Raw genomic sequence first — 25,038 nt, forward strand, 5'->3', positions numbered from 1 at the left:
ACGTACAAATATGTGAAAAATAAGTTTTTACAAAGCATGAACACATGTTACAGTGAACCCCATAAACACATTCAAGCCTTCAAAAATAGCTGATTTACCACCCCTTTAAATATTAAATTAGTTGTAACTCCTTGTCTATAAACTGACCAAAATCATTAACTTGTTTTCCACAGCTTTTACTGTAATCAGTAAATGTTAGTGTATTTCTGTGTTTCTGTAGGTGAACATCATCTTGACTGTCCTGACTCTACTGGCCTTCATTCATCCTGTCTTTGTGTTTCTTAACTGCAGAGAGCTGGAAAAACAGTGAGAGAATTCACAGAGCATTTTAGAAGCCTCCATACAGGAAACATCAATGTATTAATTGAAATCACTTCATCTATAGACATACATAATTAATGCATATGATTATGCAAATCTTTCTAGGCCTTAGCTTTTGTAACTGACAAAGGGAAAATGAATAAGCATTGTGATTATTGTGTATACACAAAACTTTTTTTTTTTTTACCGCCATTGTATTTTAGAGATTAAAATAGTCGAAAATAAGAGTTAATAGTCAGCATTTAAATTAATTCCATTCAATTGGTTATTGAAAATTTACAATCTTCATGAGTACAGAATTAACAAAATAATATTTAAGTATTTTTTTATATATATAGTTCACTGTTGGCAAGAACAGATATTTAGATAAAAATATTTGTTTAAACATAATGATTAAGGAACAAGGGGAGATCACATTGGTGTCAGGATCTTTACAAGGGATCTCCAGACTATTCCGGAGTTGTATAATATCCAGTTTTGCATATTAATATCCTTTTCCCACAGGGAAAGCATTTACAGTCCTAAAAGCATCATACAGGAACTTTAGACCCATTGACAGAGATGTATAAAGTAGAGACCCAGACTTGAGTAAAAGTACAAGTGCTCTATCAAAAAATTGACTTGAGTAGAAGTTGAAGTGCTCTTTAAGCACCACACTTAAGTAGAAGTACTAAAGTATTCAACATTTTTTGTACTTAAGTATTGCAAGTAGTCTATTTGAAAATTTACTACTCAAGTACTGAAAGTAAAAGTACAAGTATTGTGTTATGTAGTTATTAAAGAAAGTAGTCAAGAGTTTGAACATTGTTTTTATTATTTCAAATGATTAACCTAAAGGACAATCACAATTCCTTTGACTGTAACGTTTTGTAAACAAAAAACAGATTAAAGGGTTAGTTCACCCGATTTGCAAAATTAAGTCATTAATAACTTACCCTCATGTTGTTTCAAACCCGTAAGACCCGTTTATTTTTGGAACACATTTTAAGATATTTTAGATTTAGTCCAAGAGCCCTCAGTCCCTCCATTGAAGCTGTGTGTACGGTATACTGTCCATACTGTCCAAAACATCATCAAAGTAGTCCATGTGACATCAGAGGGTCAGTTAGAATTTTTTGAAGCATTGAAAATATATTTTGGTCCAAAAATAGCAAAAACTACGACTTTATTCAGCATTGTCTTCAGTGTCTTGTCTTCATTGTCATTGTGTCTGTTGTAAGACAGTTCAAAACAAAGCAGTTTGTGATATCCGGTTCGCGAACAAATCATTTGATGCAACCGGATCTTTTTGAAACAGTTCACCAAATCGAACTGAATCGTTTTAAACGGTTCGCATCTCCAATACGCATTAATCCACAAATGACTTAAGCTGTTAACTTTTTTAATGTGGCTGACACTCCCTCTGAATTAAAACAAACCAATATCCCGGAGTAATTCATGTACTCAAACAGTACACTGACTGAACTGCTGTGAAGAGAGAACTGAAGATGAACACCGAGCCGAGCCAGATAACGAACAATAGACTGACTCGTTCACGAGTCAAGAACCGTTTCTTTCAGACGTGTCCGATTTCGAGAACCGAGGAGCTGATGATACTGCGCATGTGTGATTCAGCGTGAAGCAGACCGACACACAGAGCGTCTGAACGGAACTGATTCTTTTGGTGATTGATTCTGAACTGATTCTGTGCTAATGTTATGAGCCCAGGTAAACCGAAGGCTTGCAGTCAACGCCAATGACGCCATTATGTCGAGCGCAAAAGAACCGGTGAACTGTTTTCTTCAACCGGTTTATTGAATCGAACTGTCAGAAAGAACTACTGGTGATCCGAAAACCCATGCAACCGGTTCTTGACTCGTGAATGAGTCATTATCTGGCTCGGCTCGGTGTTCATCTCTCTCTTCCCAGCAGTTCAGTCAGCACGCGCAGTCTTCTTAATTGCTTGATTCGTTTCAATGCTGTGCCAGCTTCATCAAACCTGCCATCTACAGTTCTGGCAGTGGTAATGTGGGTTTGTAATGGAATGAATCGTAACAAATTTTATAATTGTAACGAGTAACGATGCAGCACAAAAAAAAATATCTGAGTAAAATTATTAAACTCATCGAAAATATGTACTGAAGTAAAAGTGGAAGTAGGAGAAAAAAATAACACTCTAGTAAAGTACAGATACCGCCTTTTAGTACTTAAGTACAGTAGTGAAGTAGTTCTACTTCGTTACTATACATCTCTGCCCACTGACCAGCGGTTTACCTTCCAAAACAAACATAATACTGATTTATGTTTGGCATTGCATTGTCAGTCCACAGTGACACCTCCATGTACAACTCATATACAATTTTCAGAAGTTATTAATTAAATTTCTATTTAGCATGCTTTTATAATGTGTGCTACAGCTATGCTTTGTACCCTTACAATTCTGAACACATGTGGAAACATTGAACATTCTGTAATTAACTCCTCAATTTTTTTTTTTCAGACCAAAATGATAAAATAAATTAAATAAAGAAACACACTTTTCCTCTTTGTCATAAAAGCAAGCAAATATGTAAACTAAAGGTCCCTGTATGAAGAAAGAGTATGGTTTAAATAATTTCATTAGGTAGTTAATTAAAGCAGATGCAATATTTCACTCTTCAAGTCTGGAGTTGGAAACTGATTGTTCTCTTCTTTGTTCATGAGTCCTCTTAGTTAGCGAGACATCATTCGGACAAACTCTGTTGAAAAATAGGTTAGTTCAAAATTAACAGAAAGTTTCCTTTCCAATTTATGAGCAGAAATAGCCAAGTACTATAGTGTGTGTGTATGTGTGTGTGTGTGCACACATGCAGACACTCATCAAAAGTGAGTTACAAATGAGGAATATTCATTATAAAGAGGCATATATATATATTCATCCCATTAGCATCTTTTATAAACACTACACTTTCCACTTTTCTGTGGAAAAAGTGTGCCAAAAAATATCCCCACACCATTACACCAGAACCACCAGACTGAATCGTTGATACAGGGTGAGATGAATCCATGCTTCAAGTTGTTCATGCCAAATTCTGACACTACCATTTGAATGTTGTAGCAGAAATCGAAACTTTTTCCAGTCTACTTTTGTTCAGTCTTGGTGAGCCTGTGCGAACTGTAGCCTCAGTTTCCTGTTCTTAGCTGACAGGAGTGGTACACAGCGTGGTCTTCTGCTGCTGTAGCCCATTTGCTTGCAGGTTGAATGTGTTGTGCATTCAGAGATGCTCTTCTCTATACCTCAGTTGTAGGGAGTGGTTATGAGTTGCTATTGCTTGAACCAGTCTGACCATTGTCTTCTGTCCCTCTGGCATCTAAATGGCATTTTCGCCAACAGAACTGCCACTTACTGGATATCTTCTCTATTTTGGACCATTCTATAGTTGTGTGTGAAGATTCCTGTAGATCAGATGATTTTCCGAAATACTCAGACCAACCCATTTGGCACCAGCACCCGTACCACATTCTTGACCATGTCTACATCCCTAAATGCACTTAGTAGCTACAATGTGATTAGCTGATTAGATATTTGCATTAACAAGTGTACAAACGTGTACCTAATAAATTGTCCGGTGTGTGTAAATTAACATGAATAAAGGCTATACATAATGGTTTTCCCAAATGCACATGTAAAAATTCAAGAACTCTTGGAGCACAATTATAATTCTAACCTTCAAAGTCAACCTGTCCGTCTCCATCGATGTCAACATCCCTGAGGATCTCATCAATCTCTCTGTGGTTGAGCTGCTCTCCCATCAGCTTCTTCATAGCTTCCCTCAGTTCAGCCAGACTGATCTGACCATCACCGTCGGAGTCAAACTGAGATAAAAAGATAAATTAAAAGAGTTGAGACTTAAGAAAACTTGGGAATACAGAACACCTGACAGCAGAGTGGAACACTAACCTCTCTAAAAGCATCTCTGAGTTCTTTCACTCCGATCATGTCTGCTGTCTCAGCCAGCATCTTTGGACCCATCAGGTCTACAAAGTCCTCGAAGTCCACTCTACCGCCACCTGGCGAACAAACATACAATCATCTATGTAAGCGGACATGCATTATCATTTTTTCCTTGTTGTTTTCTCGTTATAACGACTTAATTTTCTCGTTAACTCGACATAACGAAAGCCGTTTTCTTGTTATAACGACTTAATTTTCTCGTTATCTTGACATGACGAAAGTCGTTTTCTCATTATAACGACTTAATTTTCTTGTTATCTTGACATGACGAAAGTCGTTTTCTAATTATAACGACTTAATTTTCTCGTTATTTTGACATAACGAAAGCTGTTTTCTCGTTATAACGACTTAATTTACTTGTTATCTCGACATAACGAAAGTCGTTTTCTCGTTATAACGACTTAACTTTCTCGTTATCTTGACATAACGAAAGTCGTTTTCTCATTATAGTGACTTAATTTTCTCGTTATCTCGACATAACGAAAGTTGTTTTCTCGTTATCACGACATGACCGTTTTTACTGTTGCTATAGTAATGAAATCAACTTTGACAGGCATCTGATGAACAACCATGCAGGCGCTCTTACTGTAGCCTGTATTTCAGCTAATTTTGCTTCGCCTAGGAAATAACGTCTACAATACTGTACATAAATAAAGGCTGATCAATCACTGTTGATTTTTTCATGGAGACAGTACATCAAAATTTTTGTTTTTGTAATTAACATTTCAAAACAACACCGCGAACACAGGCTGAGCATCTTCAGAAGGATGCAGAACTATTCTAAAATATTTTAGAACTGCTTGGATTTAACTCACTTTTAATTTTCCCTTTATTTGAAATGAAATTATATATAATTTGAAATTTTTAGTAATCATTATATGCTGTGACAGATATCATGTGTGTTACAAGCTTCTGTTTGAAAAGAGCGTTCATGTGTACGTGTAGTGTATGTGTGTGTGTGTGTGTGTGTGTGTGTGTGTGTGTAGAAAAAAAAAGATTACAACATTATAGAACAAATCTGAATTAAATTAGCCTATGCACTTTACATTACATTTCTCATCAATATGGTTAACAATAAAGATTAATAATAAGGAAAAGAGGCACACCACAAATAGCCTAGATCGTTAAATCCCTTCATACTGTAGATAAACAGAACATCTCTGCTTATTTACTACCTAATCATGTGCCTAAAAAAAGATCAAATAAAGATATAGGTGCAAACAGAATACAGTGACGTCAACCTTGGTTTTGATAAGCAGTTATTTTATGACAGAACGCGTTGGTGAAACTCATGCATCTAGCAAGAACTTAATAAACAAAATAATCATATTGATTCAAGCATTTAACATTTATGAATTAATTAAATGTCAGTAATGAACAATACTGCACAAATTATAGCGATCACGAGAAAGGTCCGCGTACAGTAAAGTGGATAGTGTACAACACCCCATCAGTTATATTCAGGTCTATAGTGTCTAACTTCTCAGAGAACAACTTTTGTTACGTCGAGATAACAAGAAAATTAAGTCGTTATAACGAGAAAGCAACTTTTGTTATGTCGAGATAACGAGAAAATTAAGTCGTTATAACGAGAAAACAAGAAGGAAAGAAATTATAATGCATGGCCGCTTAGAACTTCCGAAGATAATGAAGTATAATGATAATGACAAAGTTGCCACTCACAGATTTGCTGACTGAGTTCAATCAGCTCCATTTCTGTGGGCATGTAGCCCATCGTCCTCATACACTCGCCCAGATCCTTACAGCTAATGAAGCCGTCCTTGTCTTTGTCAAATTCTCTGAAGGCTTCTTTTAACTCTAAAGGCAGAGAAAGAATGAGAGAGAGAGAACACAAAAGGAAGCAATGAAATTATAAAGTGCGCAGGGTCTGTCTAGCTCAAATGCTGTACAAAACTAAGTGGTCAGTATGTCTTTTGAGGCCACACAATAGCACGGTATGAGGAAAAGACTTAAAATTCAGTTTAAATCACAGCTGTTTTTGAGCGAGATTATATATATATATTTAATTATATTTTGTTAAAATGAAGAAATGTGAATGAGAGCTATGAGATATTCTTTGATTTTCTCCTTTGTGTAGCACTGAAGAAAGAAAATTATACAGGCTTGGAAAGACATGAGTGTGAGTAAATTATTTTCAGCATTTAGTTGAATTATTCCATTAAATGTATCTTATCAAGGATTTAGAGGAGATTGAAGGTAGATTCAGGTAATGGCAAGAATCCTTTTTGATGTAGGGAGTGATGTGAATAAGTGAATCATATCTTTTTGGAGGGTGGGAGAGTTTAATGTTCTTAATGACATAAAGCATATTAGTGATGTTGGATATCTCTGTACCTTCAATTTCCTCTGGCCGAAGATTTCTGTCCTGCAGTGAGTACAGATTTTAAAGAGACATACAGAGACAAGCTATTAGGACAAACACACAGATATGAAGACAGTAACATACATACAAAACGCACACAAAAGCATGCATAATAATTAAAATAATAATAAATAATTAATTAAAATAAATAATTAAAATAACAACTGAATTAAATGACACATTATGTGGAAAAATAATAGATAAATTGTTTAGAAAGTGTGGGAACCCCGTATTATAATCTCTCCTGTAATCTGCTTTGCCTTTAGACTGTGCTTGTTGAACTGTCACTCAGAGTACATTGTACCAGCGAGCCTTAAGCACACCTGTCAGTGACGCAGGGGGCAATCATCTGCACACACTGCATGAACACGCGGGTGGATGAATGAAACACATGAGGCTGTGATTACCAGTCAGCACAAGTAAAAACAAAATGAGTGCCTGCACGTGAAATGTGCTTCATATCTCACATAAACTTAATGCATCTTCTCCTTTCCAAGGAAAGATTCAACTGATACAGAATGACCACCATACTTGATACCATAACACACCCGGGCATATCCCCCCTAAAAAATCATGTTCATATAAACCCCAGTTTGGGGGATAACCACTGTTTCACCTACATATATGTACAATATACTGCATACAAATGTAATTTTGTATGGTACTATTAAAGAAATAGTTGATATTAAATAAAATGTACTTACCATCAGGCCATCCAGGATGTAGATGAGTTTGTTTTCTAATCTGAAGAGATTTGGAGAAATGTAGCTTTACATCACTTGCTCACCAATGGATCCTATGCAGTGAATGGGTGCCGTCAGAATGAGAGTCCAAACAGCTGATAAAAACATCACAATAATCCACAAGTAATACATACCACTCCAGTCCATTCGCTAATGTCTTGTGAAAAGCTTTTTTTTACTTAAAGCTTTTGCTTCTGGCTAAAAATATGAGTCCTCTATCTATGTTTTCTCCAGTGAAAAAGTTGTCTCGTCATAGGGAAGAAATATGCACAGATCAAACATTGTTAAAAACATACACCTTAATGATGGATTTGGTTATTACAAACACAGTTTTTCACGTCACAAGATGTTAATTGATGGATGGAGTTATGTGGATTACTTGTGGACTATTGTGATGTTTTTATCAGTGGTTTAGATTCTGACGGCACCCATTCACTGCAGAGGATCCATTGTTGAGCAAGTGATTTAATGTTACATTTCTCCAAATCTGTTCTAATGAAGAAACAAACTCATCTACATCTTATATAGTCTAATTATATTTTCAGCAAGTGCTTAGCATTTATGGGTAAACTATTTCCTTAATGAACTTAGAATATAAGTATGGGTTTTATGGATTTAACATTTTCCTTACAAAAAGGTTGGTTTTATGCAGTTTTTGTAATTGCTGCCTTAATAATATTGAGGTCTTGAAGCAAAAACTGACTTAGAACCACAACATTATGGTATTATTAATTATTAAGTCATCTAAGGATAAAAAACACATGGGATTGTGTGTTGTCAGATATTCATGTTCATGGAAATTGAGAAATTCATTCATTAAAACATGATCAGCTCCAAATAAAAAAAAGAACAAGTGGAGCAATGAAATCTCAACTGAATCAACATTTATACATTACATAAGTAAGATAAGAACAAATGGTAGAGTGATGCAGATTTTGATCTGATTGACTGAGCCTGTGATTTGGCAGTGGCCAGCCAGAACATATTCACACAGCTGGCGAGTATTTAGGCAGATTACTACCATGAATTGGCAAGCGTGATGCAAGCAACAGTAGGATAAGGTAACTATGGTGAACAGATTACAAGGGTCCAGGTTGCCAGGTAACAAATGGAGTCACATTGTGAATGGAGTTCACTTATCTTTTTTTGTGAAAATCAGATACTCACCCATACAGTATATCGTTTTTACATAGTCTGTTCAACATCCAACACCCTAGAGCCTCAATAAGTGCTGCACAACTAAGCAGTTAGTGATATTACTTGGGGAAAATAAATAAATATGTCACAAACAATTTCAGGAAGATTTTATATTGGTTTTGTCTTTTTTTAGCAATTTCTAAAGCTTACAATCTACTCTATCCACGCAAAAAGAATTCTGGGATTATCAGAAAAATAGGAGACATTGATATGAAACATTAAGATACTATAAAACTACACAGTAGATTGCTTTCTCTCTTTGTTTTTTTGACCAATTCCATCAGACTGGAGAAACTGATTGTACTGCCAATGGAAGGTGACATATCTAAGGTTCACCTGTCTTTGGAGAAACATGCACAATGATTTACTTTCTTCCCTGCAAAGACATACAGGTAAGAGGTTTAAAAAAGAACATTATACTAATGGATTTTATAAATCATAACCTGTATGCTACAATAAACAGCAGAAGGATATTACACTGTCTCAGTCCCATCCATCAATACTGGAAGCTTCAGGATCTAAATTATAATTTTAAAAAGTACTAATTTCTTTATTCACCCAAACCACATCACTATCAGGTAATATTATATTAAACTATATACATTTCTGATTTGGTGCACACAAGAGAGTTGAGAGTAATTAGATAGAAATGCATTCATGTTAGGTTGTTGAGTGCATTTATGTCCATTTACGACACTTTAATGTAAAGTATTACATTTCAGCAAATGCTGCATTAAGGACTCGGCAACATAAAAAATGACCTGACATTGACTCACAATGGCATATAATGTGGCACAGGTCCTCCAATCAGAGGAATGTGAGATGATGGGTCATTATTGAAGTAATGGTGGCTCAAGGGAGGTTAATAGGATTTGACTGAAGATGGATAAGACAGAAAATGATAATCTGATCCCCTGATGGGAATTCTGACACTGATCCACATCATGCATTTTCTAAGTGTGTGTGTGTGTGTACATACGAGTTGAGCCTGAGCAAAGCTTTGTCGGAGAAAGATGCAGGCTGGGCTCACGATGTTGTGTAGCATGGTACAGTTCTGAACCAGAGCACATATCGGCTCCTCAAACTGCTGCCCCAGCTCTTCATCATCTTCATCCTCAGCTGCCGCATCACCACTGCCTCCTAACATGGCAGGTGCCAATGGCAGTCCACTGCCTTCCAGGGTTGGGACCCCCTTTGCCAGGGACCATTTCATTATGCACCAGAAAAAATCGCAATCTGACAAGGTGTACCCCCCCCCCATTTAGCAGAATGTCTGACCTGCTGTATTCCAAATAATAAAAGTGGAGGGTATGACAAACTTTAAAAAGCAATATAAAAGCATCACAAAGGTGCACTATATTTCAAGTCTTCTGAAGTCGTATGTTTGTTTTGTGTGAGGAATAGACAGGAATTTAGGTTGAGATTACTGGAAATCTTAAAAACATTGCTCAAAAGCCATCTTCACCATTCACTTTTATCGTAATAGAGCATCTTGCACATTCTACTATAAATATTATGTATCAACTATAATGTATAATTATATATAGTACTGCTCAAAGGTTTGGGGTCAGTAAGGGTTGTTTTGTTAAATTAGTTAATACTTTTCTTCAGCAAGGATGCATTAAATTGATCAAAAAGTACAAGACATTTATAATGTTACAGAAAATAATATATATATATTTCAAATAAATACTGTTCTTTTGAACTGTTCTTAATCAGCACAGCTGTTTACAGCATAATCATTAGAAATGTTCAGCAAATCAGCATATTAGAATGATTTCTAAAGGTTCATGTGACACTGAAAACTTTGGTAATGACTGGTGAAAATACAGCTTTGCCACCACAGAAATAAATTATAATGATTTAAAAAGAATGTAAGCTAAAACAAAGTGATTAAAAATTTTAATAATATTTTGCAATAATACTTTCTTGCTGTATTTTTGATCAAATGAATGCAGCCCTCAAAATAAGAGACTTCCTTTTAAAAATAATAAATAGTATTACCAACCCAAAATTTTTTAAGTTTGGTGAAATGTTCCTTTAAGTTTGTACATTACAAATATTGCAACTAAATCAATAGCTTAATTTATCACACCGAATCACTAATTAACCTTTTAAAAAAATAGTCTTTTTTAAAAAAACTGTTGTCTTACCTTCTTCATACTGTTTCTTTTAGATGGCTTCGCTCCCATCATTTGTATTTCTCTAATTCTCACTGCTCCAACTCTTTCTTGTCATCTCTGTCCCTCCCTCTGTCCCTCCCCCTCACTCTTTATCTCTCTCTCTTGGTTGCTGTACTCAGATTATTACATAAACTTTGCGACACATGATCCCTGTCCTCAGAATATCATAACAGGGGTGGAGTTTCTTAAACAAAAGGTGATGGGTAACGATGCTAATACCACTAAAAACAGCAGTGGGACCTATTCCTTCAGCCAGAAACGCTATTTCCAGGGTTTTGTGAGCACTCTAATCCTGATGCTCTTGGACATTGCATCTGCTGTCGGTTTTCTCTCTCTTTGTATGTTCTTTATTCTGCCCCTTCTTTCTTTCTCCATGTAATTCCACATACTCATTTTGACTTGTGTTGGACTCTAATCACACTTCTACTGCAAGTGACTGTTCTGGCATGGTACGAAATAGGAAGGGATGGAGGGATGAGGAGAGAAATGTAGAGAGAGAGAGAGAGAGAGAGAGGGAGAGAGAGAGAGAGTGAAAAGGGGTGGGAAAGGGCTTCATAATCCACAAAATTCCAGTTTACATGGTGAGTGCAACGCAGCAGTGCTGATAAGGGAATGTAGGATTGTAGAAAGATTGTAGAGAGCAGGTAGACAGACATCAGATGGTTTTTAGAAGAGTGAAGAGCTGCAGTGTCAGGGGTTAGAGGTCAAAAGGGTTAGATGAGAGGATAGATGGATCAGTAGATGAAGCCAAATCAGTAATTATTATACACTATATACAGTATACAATATACAGTATTATATATATATATATATATATATATATATATATATATATATATATATATATACCTTTAAATCTATTTTAAAAAAGAGGGGTCTTTTACACCCAGTACAATAAGCTAAAGCTAGAGCTATATATTTAGCTTTCTTCAGATTCCTATGTATCCACCTTCAGCAGCTGCATTATGGGAATATAACCACTAGGGGGCACCAAACAAGCACTTTTAATATTCAAAGTATTTACAAAGGGAAGTATATACTGTGTTGAAAAAGCACAAGTTTTATCTTTTTCATAAGGTGATTGTGGGACGAAATTTTCAATATTGTGTGGATTCACTAAAAATAAAAGAGAGAGAAAACATTATACAAATGAAAATACCACACAAAACCTTGGACTTTCTGTATTTTGTCATTATATTAAAAACCTTTTGTTCTAAATGCTTCTGCGTAGATGATTAAAATTAGTTTCGTATACATACATATGCAAATGATGTGTATGTACAAAACTAAAGTTATAATTATATTATTATTTTTAAATGGATGAGTTGGACTGGTGAGTAAAGGACAAATGGTCAACAAGTGCACTTTTGCCTTTTTGCCTTGCACTGCTTTATTTAACTTTATTTTTAATTTTATTATATGTCTTTTTTAACATTCCCTTATTGTATAGTTGTATCTACATTTTATATTTTGATCTAGATTTTTAGGCTTTTATGTTAATGTATCTGTGTCCACCGGGGGTCTGAGAGTAGCCTAACGCAATTTCGATTCTCTGTATGTATGTACTGTACATGTGGAAGAATTGACATTAAAGCAGACTTGAACTTGAACTTGAACTTGAATGTGGAGAAGGATAATAGATAATGCTCTCAGTATAAACTAACCAATCACAACAAATATTCAAATGATGTATCGTGCCAAGCCAATCAGTTTCTAGTGTACTTAATTCTCTGGTATTGTTCATTTGGGAGTCACACTTGTGTTGTTCGAGGTCAAAAGTGACTGGACACCTGGGTGCTTATTTATAAACCTCTCCATAGATTTCATCTTAAAGTACACATGCACAAACGCTAGATTTTGCTTTCGCACTAAAGTTTTCAGATTGATAAAAAAAATGCATACGCCAGAACCTGCGCAAAATCCCTTTATAAATCCCAGTCAGGGGAAGACCCTGATTCTCCACCCAGTCTCCTCCCCGAAATCACCTTATATGGATCTTACAACGCAATGATCTGCATATCACTTCCATACATATTCCCATCACGTGACTGCATGTTTAAAAAAGGTAGTCTAAAGGGGACAAATAAATGTTAAAAAGTTAAGGACCTAAAACTGACCCCTGAGGGATGCCAGCTGAGACAGAGCTAATCTCAGACCACCCATAGAAACAAACTGGGAGCAGTCAGTAAAATAAGACCTCAACCACCTTAAGGCAGTCCCAGACACACAAGTAATAGACTGTGATCCACAGTATCAAACGCGGCTCTTAGATCAAGAAGAATTCGAATAGATGTTGCACCAGAGTCAGAAGCCATAAACAGATCATTGGTGAATTTGACCAATGCCATCTCAGTACTGTGAAATTTATGAACACCTGACTAAAGGAGTTCAAAAAGGTAATTAACTGTGAGAAGTGAAAATATTTAATGTATACGTGTACGACATGAAAACAGAGTTTAAAATCATTGTTTACTTCATTACTTTTCTCTCTCCAGGAATATGCATTGGTCAGAGTTTGCGTGGAGGTGCGCACATTTTCCTGTCAAGTTTGTTTTTATAAATGGGAATAGTTTTTCACACTGAAAAAATAAAATCTGGTAATATTTTTCTATTACAGTGAAATTAATGTAGAATAATATATTTTTGTTCAATAATATCTTTTCTTTATTATTTTATATTTTGAAAGAACTTCATTGTACTATTTAATATTTATGCAATAATTATGATCAGTTTTTCACACTGAAAAAATAAAATCTTGTAATATTTCTATTACTTTTGAATTATGGCAGTATTTCATGTTAAAATAGAGACAATGCCTTTCAAATCAAATTTGTGAAGGCAGATTAGTTCCGTCTGGTGAGAGTAAAAAAAGAAAAACATGAAATTCCGTGATTTACCCACGAGATTCTACAGGGTGTTATATAAAAAAAAAAGAAAAAAAAAGCAATTTTTTAAATTTCCAATAAAAACATTCTGGTCTAAAAAGACCAAAAAATACCAGATAGTTAACTAAGTTAGAAATCATGCGTGTTATGATGAATGCCAGATGAAGTATAAGCCTCAGACATCACGCCCACGGACCGTTGATGTATACAGAACTTCAGGAGTTTCAAAGTCGTCATCGGATTGGTTGAATTACACAGGATTTCCGAGAGATGTGTGTGTCACGTTCTTTTACGTTTCACCTGAAAGCAAATATGCCGTGACGCCAAACCCCCCTCATGGAAGAAGAAAGCCATCGTGTTACAACTATAATAATGAGCATTTATCAGAACCAACTAAATGCTGGATTTTTAAAAGTAGTTAAATATTTAAAGTTCACGGGACAGAATCTTTAAAACACGTCCAAGAGTTTTACACATGGCCTATTATTGTGGGGACATTTCTGCACCCATAAACCGAAACATGATTTATTGCTTTATCTGTCAGTCATATTGCCTCTTGGGCGGTCCTTGCCATTCAAAGCGGCCAAAGTTCCTACTTCCTAGACCTTCTGCCGTCAGTCTGAAGGTCTGGCTACACGAGACTAAGAGAAGTAAGACTTTCAGGTGAAATATAGAAATTACTGAAGGATCTCGAGTCAAAACAGGTGAAAGGCTGAACGACATGGCCATATATAAATTTGCAATAATGAAGCAATGGAAGAAAAAGTTCATGTAGGAGAGTAGATGTTAGATGGAATTGCCTTCTGTGTTGGCTTGATAGAAAAGTGGCAACTGGAAAAACTAAACGTTAGGGACATTTATGTCCAAGGGGTTGAATTTTATGAAAACTTATAGTTTTACACATTTTATTTTGGTTATGTCAAGATTAAATTGGAACTGTCTTGGAAACTTTTTCTTAACCATATTTCTAACTTTTACTTTTGTACATTTAAGAAATGCTTTGCGCATTTCTTAAAATGTAAAATGCCCATTCATACATTTAGTCTTTGGTTGGCATAATTTTTCACTCTGCTGCTGTTTTTTATCTGTGCCACCCGAGTTGACTAATTAAGATATCAGGCGTCTATCTGTGTCTGGAAACATATCAGCAGAACATATGATAATAAACATACTGCAATCTTTGACCAAACTAATTTACATCAGCCTTCTTTGAAATTTCCTTATGTAGTGCCTGCCAGTGCCCAGCAAATGTGCTTTTATTGTGTCAGGTGGCATCTTTAATCTAGGAAGGATACTACTTTGAGTAATATAATATACACAATAGTTATTATACTTTCTTTTTAAATACAGTATATATAATTTAAGTATCTTATATAAAATATATAAAATAGTAATAATAAACAGTGGGTGTGTTATTTTTTTAAATGCTAATATGAAACAAACATTGAAGGGAAGAGATGTAATCTTGTGAATGACAGGTAAATCCTATAAATTTGAATTCTGAATGCTGAATTCTGTGGGTAAGGATTATAATGAAAAATCACACACACACACACACACACACACACACACACACACACACACACACACACACACACACACACACACACACACAAACCCCAGTCTTTGAGGAAAAAATGTAATAAATGTTCTCTCCTTAGCAGAGAAGACCAAACAATCGAGAATTGTGGTCTGACTTATATTTGCATCCAATAACAATGGCAGCATTTCTATAGCATGCCTATACACTTTCATGTATTCATTTCTAGGTAACAGTGAGTCTGCCATTCTCATTCCCTCCATCTCTCTGCAAACAACAATTGTAAACGTGTGCATTTATGTGTATACTGCATGCATGTAATCCACACTGATGTCAAAGAGTCAGTCATTCTTTGTTAAAACACTGGTGCATCAAAGATCTTAGTGTCTTACTCTAAAGCTCAGACTTTGATCTTCAGTAGACTATCCATCTCTAATAAAACATTAATAAATCAGCAGGGGATAATCTACTCAACACACATTTCTCACTCTGAGACATCTATGATTGTACATTTAACACATTAACAAGCTAACATCTACTTTCTCTATATCCTATTTACTTACACATATGTGCACAGGCAGATTTGTGTCTTCCTATCAGTACACAATGACAAACCATGACTAATGTCACATTTTAAAGTGATAGTACACCCAAAAGTGAAAATCTGTCTTTATTTCACCCTCATGTTTTTCCAAATTTGTCTGATATTCTTTCTTTCTTCCAAAACAACACTGGACCTCACTGACTTGTATTAAGTAGGGGGTGGCGGTGGAACCTGAGACATTTTTCTGAATATCTTCTTTTGTATTCCACAGAATTCTCACTCATAATTGTTTTTCATGAAATAAAGAACCAGACAGCAAGATTGAACAGAGTGGCTCTTAATTGGGTTACCTGTGGAGACCTGGCCTGTGATTGGTGGATTAAATTATTCTTTTGCAAGACATCCAGACAACTGACCTACCAACGGTGAAAAGTAGAACGTCTCGCTTCTGTTGATTCAAACAGCTTCTGTACTTGTTTATGTGTATATGTGTGTGGGCTATAGAGCAGATTTGGGTTGTCTGCTGTATATTGGTGGGCTGTCGGTGGATTAAGGCCAAAACTGACAAAAAACAGAGAAACACCAAAGCAGAGAGAAAAAAAGGTGTAAACCGAAAGCAGAATGTTTGTGTAGTTGTCAGCATGTGATGTATCCTGAAGTCACACAAATATTATTTTTTAACCATATTTAATTCGCCAAGAATTGAAAGTAATGTTTTCCTTTTTTGTGGAACCATCAGACTTTATCGTTGAGATGGCTTCGTACCTTTTGAAATATAATTATTTTAGTTTTGATAAGGATTTTTTTCTTCAGATAAGTGGGACAGCAATGGGCTCGAATTTTGCCCCAACTATGCCAATCTATTCATGGTTTTTTTTGAAGAGAGTTATGTATTGAATACAGAAAATAATCCTTTCTATTCAAAGATCATCAAATGGTATAGATACATTGACGATATTTTTTGTATCTTTTTGGGTGATCACGATGAGGCTCGAGAATTTGTGACATATTTGAATAGCTTGGTTGACGACTTGGAATTTACTTCTGAAATTAATTTATCTAGAGTACTACACTTCCTTGATATGTGGATACAGAAGAACGAAGGCAGTTTGACTACAACTTTGTTTACAAAAGAGACCGATCGTAACACACTTTTACTCGCTGCCAGTTTTCATCCGATTTTTTTTAAAAAAAAAAGGACTGCCTAAGAGTCAGTTCTACAGACTGAGGAGGATTTGTTATTCTGATTCCGACTCGAAATCATGAAATCGAAAATCATGAAAAATTAATTTTTGAACAATGGTTACCCTTTAGATTGGGTTGATGAAGGATTTAATACAGCTTTTTAAAAAGACGCGGTCTGAATTGCTAAAAAAAGAAGACAAGAAAAACAAGAAAGTATTCTTTAGCTTGTATTACAACATATTCACATAAGTCTTACATGATAAAATCAATTTTTAAAAAACACTGGCATTTGTTGTCTTCTGATTCGGAGTTGAGCGATATTTTCAGACATCCTCCTTTGATTGTATACAAACGCGCTAGGAATTTAAAGGAGCATTGCATAGGTTCTGAAATTTCTAACCGCTACTGACACCAGTGGCTATTAGAGGAACTGCAGCCAGTCTCATGCTCGTTTTTTTATTTTTTACTTATGAGGAGTGTCCGTGGGTGTCTGAATTGTGCTGGAGGCTGGTCGCTTGTTTCCATCCGCAGAGTCCATTTGAAAACACTATTGCCGCTGCTTACTATAATGGCTGGCGTGCTGTACTGTTGTAAGCCCAAGTAGACGAGAACACGCATGACGTCACATTTTGTGAATTTTCGCGCCAATTCGGGCCCGACTCCTCCACACACAATTGAGCGTACAGGCTGATAGAGGCAACAGTGGTGGACAGTCGAGGTGTCATTCTTTTTTTTACATCATGGTTGGCTCATACATGTACAAATGAAAACTCTATCTTAAAGATTTTTTTTTTAAGTAAAAACCTCCACATAGCTCCTTTAAAAGACAGCTTGGTACATGCTCGTTTTCAGAGCTTTAGCCCTCGTGCATCTCAGAGTTTACTTAGTCCTATACAGAAGGGCAATTATCGTTGTGGGAATTGTGCTCAGTGTAACAATACTTTTAAAACATCATTTTTTGTCATCCTAAAACTGGCAAAAAAATATAGCATCAAATCTGTGATTACTTGTGTTTCCACTCATGTTGTGTATTTGATCCATTGTCCTTGTGGTATAAGCTATGTGGGAAAAACGTCACATCAATTGAAACAAAGAATAAGTGAACATAAGAGTTCGATCAGAAGAAAAGATCTAAATTATGCATTTGCGGCACACTTTTTAACTTTGAATCACGATGTAACCTCTTTACGCTTTTGTGGGATTGAGAAAGTAACTTTGCCACCTAGAGGTGGAGACATTGAATTACTTCTACAGAGACGCGAACTGTTTTGGATTTACACCCTTCAAACTTTATCACCTATGGGTATGAACGATGAAGCATTATTTAATGTAATGTTATAGTCATGCAATTGTTTTGAATGAGGTGTTGTTTCTACTATGTATTCACGATGAGTTTGAATGACTATGGAGCCTGACTGATTGTTGTAACTGTTTAGAATTACAATTTGATGCTGTTTGATGACGATGTGTTGATTATGTGTTTTTTGGATGATTTTGTTAACCTATAGGGGGATCCTGACTGATTGTTGTAACTATAATAATTTGTAACTGTTTATGATGTGGTGCTAATTATGTATTCCCAATGAGCTTAATTATTTGCAGATGGAGCTCTGTTAATTGGTCATGTGTTTATCTTAAAAGAGATGAATTTGAACATTTGTATACTCCTGATGAAGGTCGTGTGACCGAAACGTTGTGCGATTAAAATTTATTTTGCAAGTTAAGATAGTGTGCGGGAGTTCCTTATATGTTGAAACGACCTACCTGGTCTTATTTTTCTATGCACCTATTACTTACAGGTGTGCGATGGAGTTCGTTCACTAACTTCCTTTTTTGTGTAAAAGAAGCCATGTAACACAATACATATTGAGATACAGTATTTTATGATTATTTTAACTGTATTTAGATTAATTTTTTAATGTGATGAATTTATATTTTATGTTTTACAAATTTAACATTTAGCATTTAATTCAATGTTACCTTTAATTTTTATTAAAAAAAATGTCAGTGTACATTTAAAGCACTTGAAAAATAGCAAAAATAAATTTTATGACTAATTTTCCGAAGAAAAAATGTTTGAAACATTTCAACTGTTAGTTTTTATATAAATCAACAAACAGGATATACAAAATCCTGTACTTGAACATACACACATATTTATTACTTTCAGTGGAGCTAAAAGACAGATTTCAACATGTAATGATGGACTGTTGCATACATTTATTAAACTTTTGGGTTTAGTGTTTAGTTTGTGGTAGGTTAGATGTCCCTTTGATCACAAAGCTGTCCCCATATAGTGTGTGATATATTATTATTACGACAGAGGAAGCGGGAGTGTTCACAAGAGAGTTCTTTTGAGTGAATCAGTTTTTAGATCTGATCTCTTGAGTCGTTAATCTCACCCATATAATCCTCCCCTTCTCTATCAATCTCTCTTATTATTTTTCTTTCATTACTCACTCTCTTCTCCCAGCCTTTCACTCCTCCTCCTTTCCTCCCTCTCAGTGTTGTTTTTTAGACTTGAATGATATGATTTCTAAGATTCAATCTCTGCACTGTAGATGTTCAGCATAAGACTTTAAAGTATATTTTTTACAAGATTCTGACGCATGCCAAAGGATAAAATTTGGTATATTGTTGTTACCTTCTTTTGAATGATAATCAGTCTATAACATTTATGTTCTTTTGGGGACTGTGCGAAATCAAAAGCTTTTTAAAAGCAGTGTTTCATTATGTCTGGGAATGTAAGCTTTAAAGAATGAGGTGAATAATAGATCATACATAATACTCTTTCACCTTTTCCTCCAGTACAGATCCATAATCCTCTGAAAACAGAGAGTTTGTCAGAAAATTATTATTATGATTATGGTTTTGTAAAAGAGTTTAAGAATGAATAAACTACTGACTGGAAAGAGTATGTGAGGGGGGTGTATGAAAGGAACAATTATGTGATTTTTCAGCAATGAACAATGTTACCATTGTACCAAAACATAAAAAAACGTACATACTTATGTAGTAACATACTAATTCAGCTTATCTACTTTACAGATTTATGTTTAAAACTGAACTGAACTGTTTTTACACTATTTTTTAAGTGATACTCTAATATCAGCATAACTCTCCTTCCTCCTGACCAATTAAAATATTTTAGCTCCCAATGAGTATAATTATTAAATACGAATGTCTAAGCACAATGTATGCATCAGATATATGTTGACCAGTATTTGATCAAATTCAATATTTGAAATCAGCTTTTTTTCTAAATCAGGAGAGCTACAGTGTCATGCCAACTAATAAGTAACATTCAAGTGAGAGTTACCATTTAAGATCATGTAGCTATTTAAACATCCAACATTAAAGAGCACAACTACAAATGATAATAGTAGATAAATGACTAAAAAAGACTAAGACTAAGAGCAAAAACGAACTTAGGCTACCACATGCTCACCCATTCACAAATAGAGCCTCTCATTCAGAATCACACATGAACAGCTTTTAGTCTTCACACTATCCATCAGCATAGTAAGCACTGTTGCAACATGAACAAATGTGCTAATATTACATTAGCAATCACAGCACTTTTTTGTGGTATATGACATACCAGATCACCATTTTTAGTTTATCTTCCTAAAGATACATTCTGATGGTCACTGCCTGTAAACTGAATTAACACATTGTCATCCTTAATTAACCATTCCAGACTTCATCGAACCATATTGTTTGAATCAAGACCATGACCAGAGGTGGAAAGAGTACAAAAATATTATACTCAAGTAAAAGTACCATTACATTAATGAAATTTGACTTAAGTACAAGTAAAAGTACCAGTCTAAAAATCTAATCAAGTAAAAGTAAAAAGTAGCTCATTTAAAATTTACTCAGAGTAAAAATTACTTAGTTACATTTTAACAGTGGGAGGGAGTCAAAATGGGACAGGCCAAGGGTGTCAAACTCAGTTCCTGGAGGGCCACAGTCCTGCACGGTTTAGATATAACCCTAATTAAACACACCTGATCCAGCTAATCTAATCATTTAGGTTTATTTGAAAACTACATGATATGTGTGCTGGAGCAGGGTTAGAACTAAACTCTGCAGGGCTACGGCCCTCCAGGAACTGAGTTTGACACCCCTGGGATAGGTCTATTAATCTCAAACTAGTTGTTTTAAATTAAAGGAATCAGTTATTTAGAATAATAAAACATTTGGGCTGTTACCAGGCAAATTAGTATCAATAAACTCATCTTTTAATGCAGAGGAAATGCAGAAGATTCATTGGAAGTGGCATTTAGATGTATTACACTTTTTAGTGCAGGACAAGAATGCATTTAACCTGCAGTTACAAATGCATGAATAATGTTTTGATATACAAGACATAAAATGTTGAATACTCATTTGAAATGATAAGAAATTAATTATTTAAAAAAATCAAAAGATACTTTAAATGTGAAATTTATGAAATGGCCAGTATGTGTCAGCAAGTCACTGTTAATAAGTGAGTCATTGCGATTGAACCGAATCATTTAAACGGTTGATTCATTCAGGAACGAAACACTGTCACGTTGCTCAAAGACGCAAAACTGTGCTTTGGTGGCTGTGTTTGGAATTATTTTCTGTTGTAGAAATAGAGCTAAAAAAGGCAATATGGTGTCTAAAACGCAAGTCTCTTAATTAACTTGTTTACTGAACTGTTATATATATATATGTATGTATATGTTCATGATGATTTTTGGAGGAAAAGATGGCATTCTTTGTGTGATTTTGATTTAATATATGAAATTATATAAATATGTTAATTTTCCGCCCCTATATCTTCAATTTTGTGATCATTCTAAATGCATTTTAGGAGACTGAATCACACAGTGAAAGAACGCACTATAAATGCGCGCGCACATTATTAAAACAAAAATAGCACACTCCTCACCACTGTCTTTTTGGCTAATTTGTGCAAAACCTCTTGCTAAAATGTCAAAGCTTCATTTTAACCACCAATGCAACGATGCAATTATTTAGCTTACCTCTAACGTTACATTCTTGCGAAGGGTTGATGTCTTGTCGAGATTTTATAAGCTGCTAGTTTGGTCTTCCTAGACAAGTAGGCTACAGCTTACACTGCATAATAGAGCATACATATGGCCAAGGGTTCACTTCATTTCCTTCGAGTTCAACTTCAGAATATGACGTGGTTTCGTTTTCAGCGGTGTCTGCACCACTAACGCCTGTTTTGTCCGTCTGCATCTTTCTTGTGATTTTAGCGCCAGTTTGCCCTCCTGCCCATTATTTACTGCCGAGGTTTCCAGGGAGCGATTTTTTTTTTTTTTTACTCAGTAATTAATGTGTTTTAAAATGTAGCGAAGTACAATACTTCAAACAAAATATACTTAAGTAAAAAAAAAGTAAAATTATAGATTTAAAAAATTACTTTAAAAAGTATTAGTAGAAAAGCTACTCAATTACAGTAACGCGAGTAAATGTAATTCGTTACTTTCCACCTCTGACCATGACTGACAGAACAACAGCTCACACCTCAGCGCAACAGTAAAACATGAATCACATCTGTGACACAGAAGCCCATACCTGACCAAAGACAGATGCCACAATGGGTCTGAGTTTCCTGCGCTCCGTCTCAACTCCGAGGGGCTCTGTGTCAGGGTCAGTGGGTGAGTTCAGACTGAGGGTTTTAGTTTTGGGCGGCCGTTTGAAGCTGCCACCACCTGAAGAAGTGCTCCATCTCCTCAACTTCTCTATCTTCTTCCTAAAGGACCCCTAGATTTACAGGATGGCGCAAAGAGCATTATGATCAAATGTAAGCTCCAAGTATGAAATATGGAGATCGGGACTAATTGTCACATGGGCTATATTATAAATCAATAACAATTAGATCTTGAGGCAAGTACAGTTGCACAAATGCTTGTGCAACCGTATTTTTTTTATTCTGCCCTCCCATAAATCATTGTATTATAGACTTCCATTTAAGTAATTATATTAAACAATAGTACAATTTGGGGTCAGTAAGTTTTTTGTCAGTCACTGAAGACTGGACTAATGGCTGCTGAAACTTTAGCTTTGCAATCACAAGATTAAATTATATATTTAAAAACAAAATATTATTGTTTTTACTGTATGAAAAACATATAATTGTTTTTTTAATGGCATATTTCGTTGTGATAATTTACCCCGACAACATGTTTTGGACACAAATGTTGTGCTAAGTGAACTACATCTTTGCAATAATGGTTAAATGGTGTTTAAAATTTTTTTTTTTTGTTGTTGTTGTCAAAACTATAGTTAGTTATAAGCCTGTACAGAAAACCTACTCTAAAAAAAATTAAGTGGACTAAAAAGTGTGACAACCAGCCCCGGTCTCCCTGATTTACTTCAAGCCTGTCTTTTTAATTATTGTTCATTACACATAAATAGTGTCAATCTGCCAAACTTATTACATTTTTAATCAGTTGTGCTCCATCTCATAGGCTGAGGCTGAAAGATCACTTACCTTTTTGACAATCTTGTCTTGAGTAACCTCAATGGTTTCCATGCTGCCTGCTTCCACTGACATTTTTCGGTGACTGATGAGCATTAATGCTTTTCTATGGATCTGTGTTTGGTTTCTCTCACTCTGTCTGTTTAGATTCTGTTGCAGAAAATTACATTGAGTGTTTCCATCTCTGGACATCACCCGCCCCTCCTCTGTCTCTCTCTCTCTTCCTCCTCTCTCACTCATGCTCTCATCATTCATTCTCTCTCAATCTGTTCCTCTCTAATACTGTCCCTCCATCTCTCATTCTCTCTCGCTCATTAGTAGGTTCTCTGTCTCCTCCCTTCGCTGTATAGATGCTCTGTGTTGAATAAATATAACAAATGTTTTCCCATTGCCAGACACATATATACATGTATGAATTCATGAACAATAATACAAGAACATTTTATTTGAATAGTTTTTTATTTATTTTTTTGTAAAAAAAAAAAAAAAAAAAAACCTGATTCTCCCAAACATATAGCTCATATTCAGTGTCATTTTATATCTCAAACTCACCTTTTTATTTTTATTTTTGGCAAATTGTTCAAGGCAAGTTCAAATGAATTTATCTTCATTTCCACAACTATATTTATTTTGTCTCGTCAGACAGTAGAGTGACGTACCAGCAGTATGTGTGATTAGACTGTAGATATGAGGAGAAACCTTTCATCTCTCCTTCTTTTTCCTGATTTACATCTGATTTAATCCTTTATCCTGTCTCCTGCTCTCTCACAAAATCCTCTTACACATTCCTGTTCTTGTCTATAATTTTTCATCCTCTATTTTCACCATTTATTTACATTTCTATAAATTATATATATATATATATATATATATATATATATATATATATATTGATTTTTCTGTGCATCTAAATGAATTACAACTTCCATATTTTACTTGAAATTGCTTGCTGAAAAACACTTTTTTCTATTCAGTTAAATTATAAAAATCTAATTCAAAATCAACTATTTTTAATTGCAGTTCAGCATTGTCAACAACCCATACAACCTTCTGGATGCATCTTCTTAAAGTCAGTACTCGATCATAGACATCCTGCCAAGCAGCAGTTTAAATAGGCAGGTGTAAGACTCACATTCCACAACAGTGCTTTTGTTTATAGGTGAGGATTTTATCATTCAGCACACACATAACAGCAAAGTTATGTAAGATTAAAAGGGGAGAATGAAGAATAAATCTCTATGATCTGCATGGTACATTTTGTTCTGATCTCGAGGGACTTATGTCATATTCACAGAGATGCTAGAGATTCATTCTAATTGCTAAGACTGGTGCAACAATCAACAATTGTTGTTCAAAGGCAGCTTAATTAAAAAGAAGGATATTTATGGGAAGGTAAATGTGGGTCCTCACTATAAGCATGTATGTGTCAGTGAACACGTACACTCCAGTGTAAAACATTTCTTGATTTGCCTGCTGTATACGTGGTTCCTCATTCCCTTTGTCCTAGAGTGCTCAGAGTAGCTGCAAGCTGCTAGTGACGCATACATGGAGTTTTAATACCACTAAGAGCATCTGTTTCATACTGTTACAGCACAGAGCTCAC

General features: G+C 35.2%; 1 protein-coding gene across 1 annotated transcript; it reads right to left on the minus strand.

The window, feature by feature from the left end:
• Window positions 1-2,791: 2,791 nt before the first annotated feature.
• LOC132141972 (calcium-binding protein 2-like) lies at window positions 2,792-23,601 on the minus strand. Its single transcript, XM_059551619.1, has 7 exons — window positions 23,448-23,601; window positions 22,529-22,717; window positions 6,650-6,680; window positions 5,978-6,112; window positions 4,241-4,350; window positions 4,008-4,155; window positions 2,792-3,038 (listed from the first exon to the last, which is right to left on the minus strand). The coding sequence occupies exons 1-7, from the start codon at window positions 23,529-23,531 to the stop codon at window positions 3,013-3,015; spliced, it is 723 nt and encodes a 240-aa protein (XP_059407602.1). The 5' UTR covers window positions 23,532-23,601; the 3' UTR covers window positions 2,792-3,012.
• Window positions 23,602-25,038: the final 1,437 nt, after the last annotated feature.

Source organism: Carassius carassius, chromosome 6 (genome assembly GCF_963082965.1).
Source record: "Carassius carassius chromosome 6, fCarCar2.1, whole genome shotgun sequence".
Taxonomy (NCBI): Eukaryota; Metazoa; Chordata; class Actinopteri; order Cypriniformes; family Cyprinidae; genus Carassius; species Carassius carassius.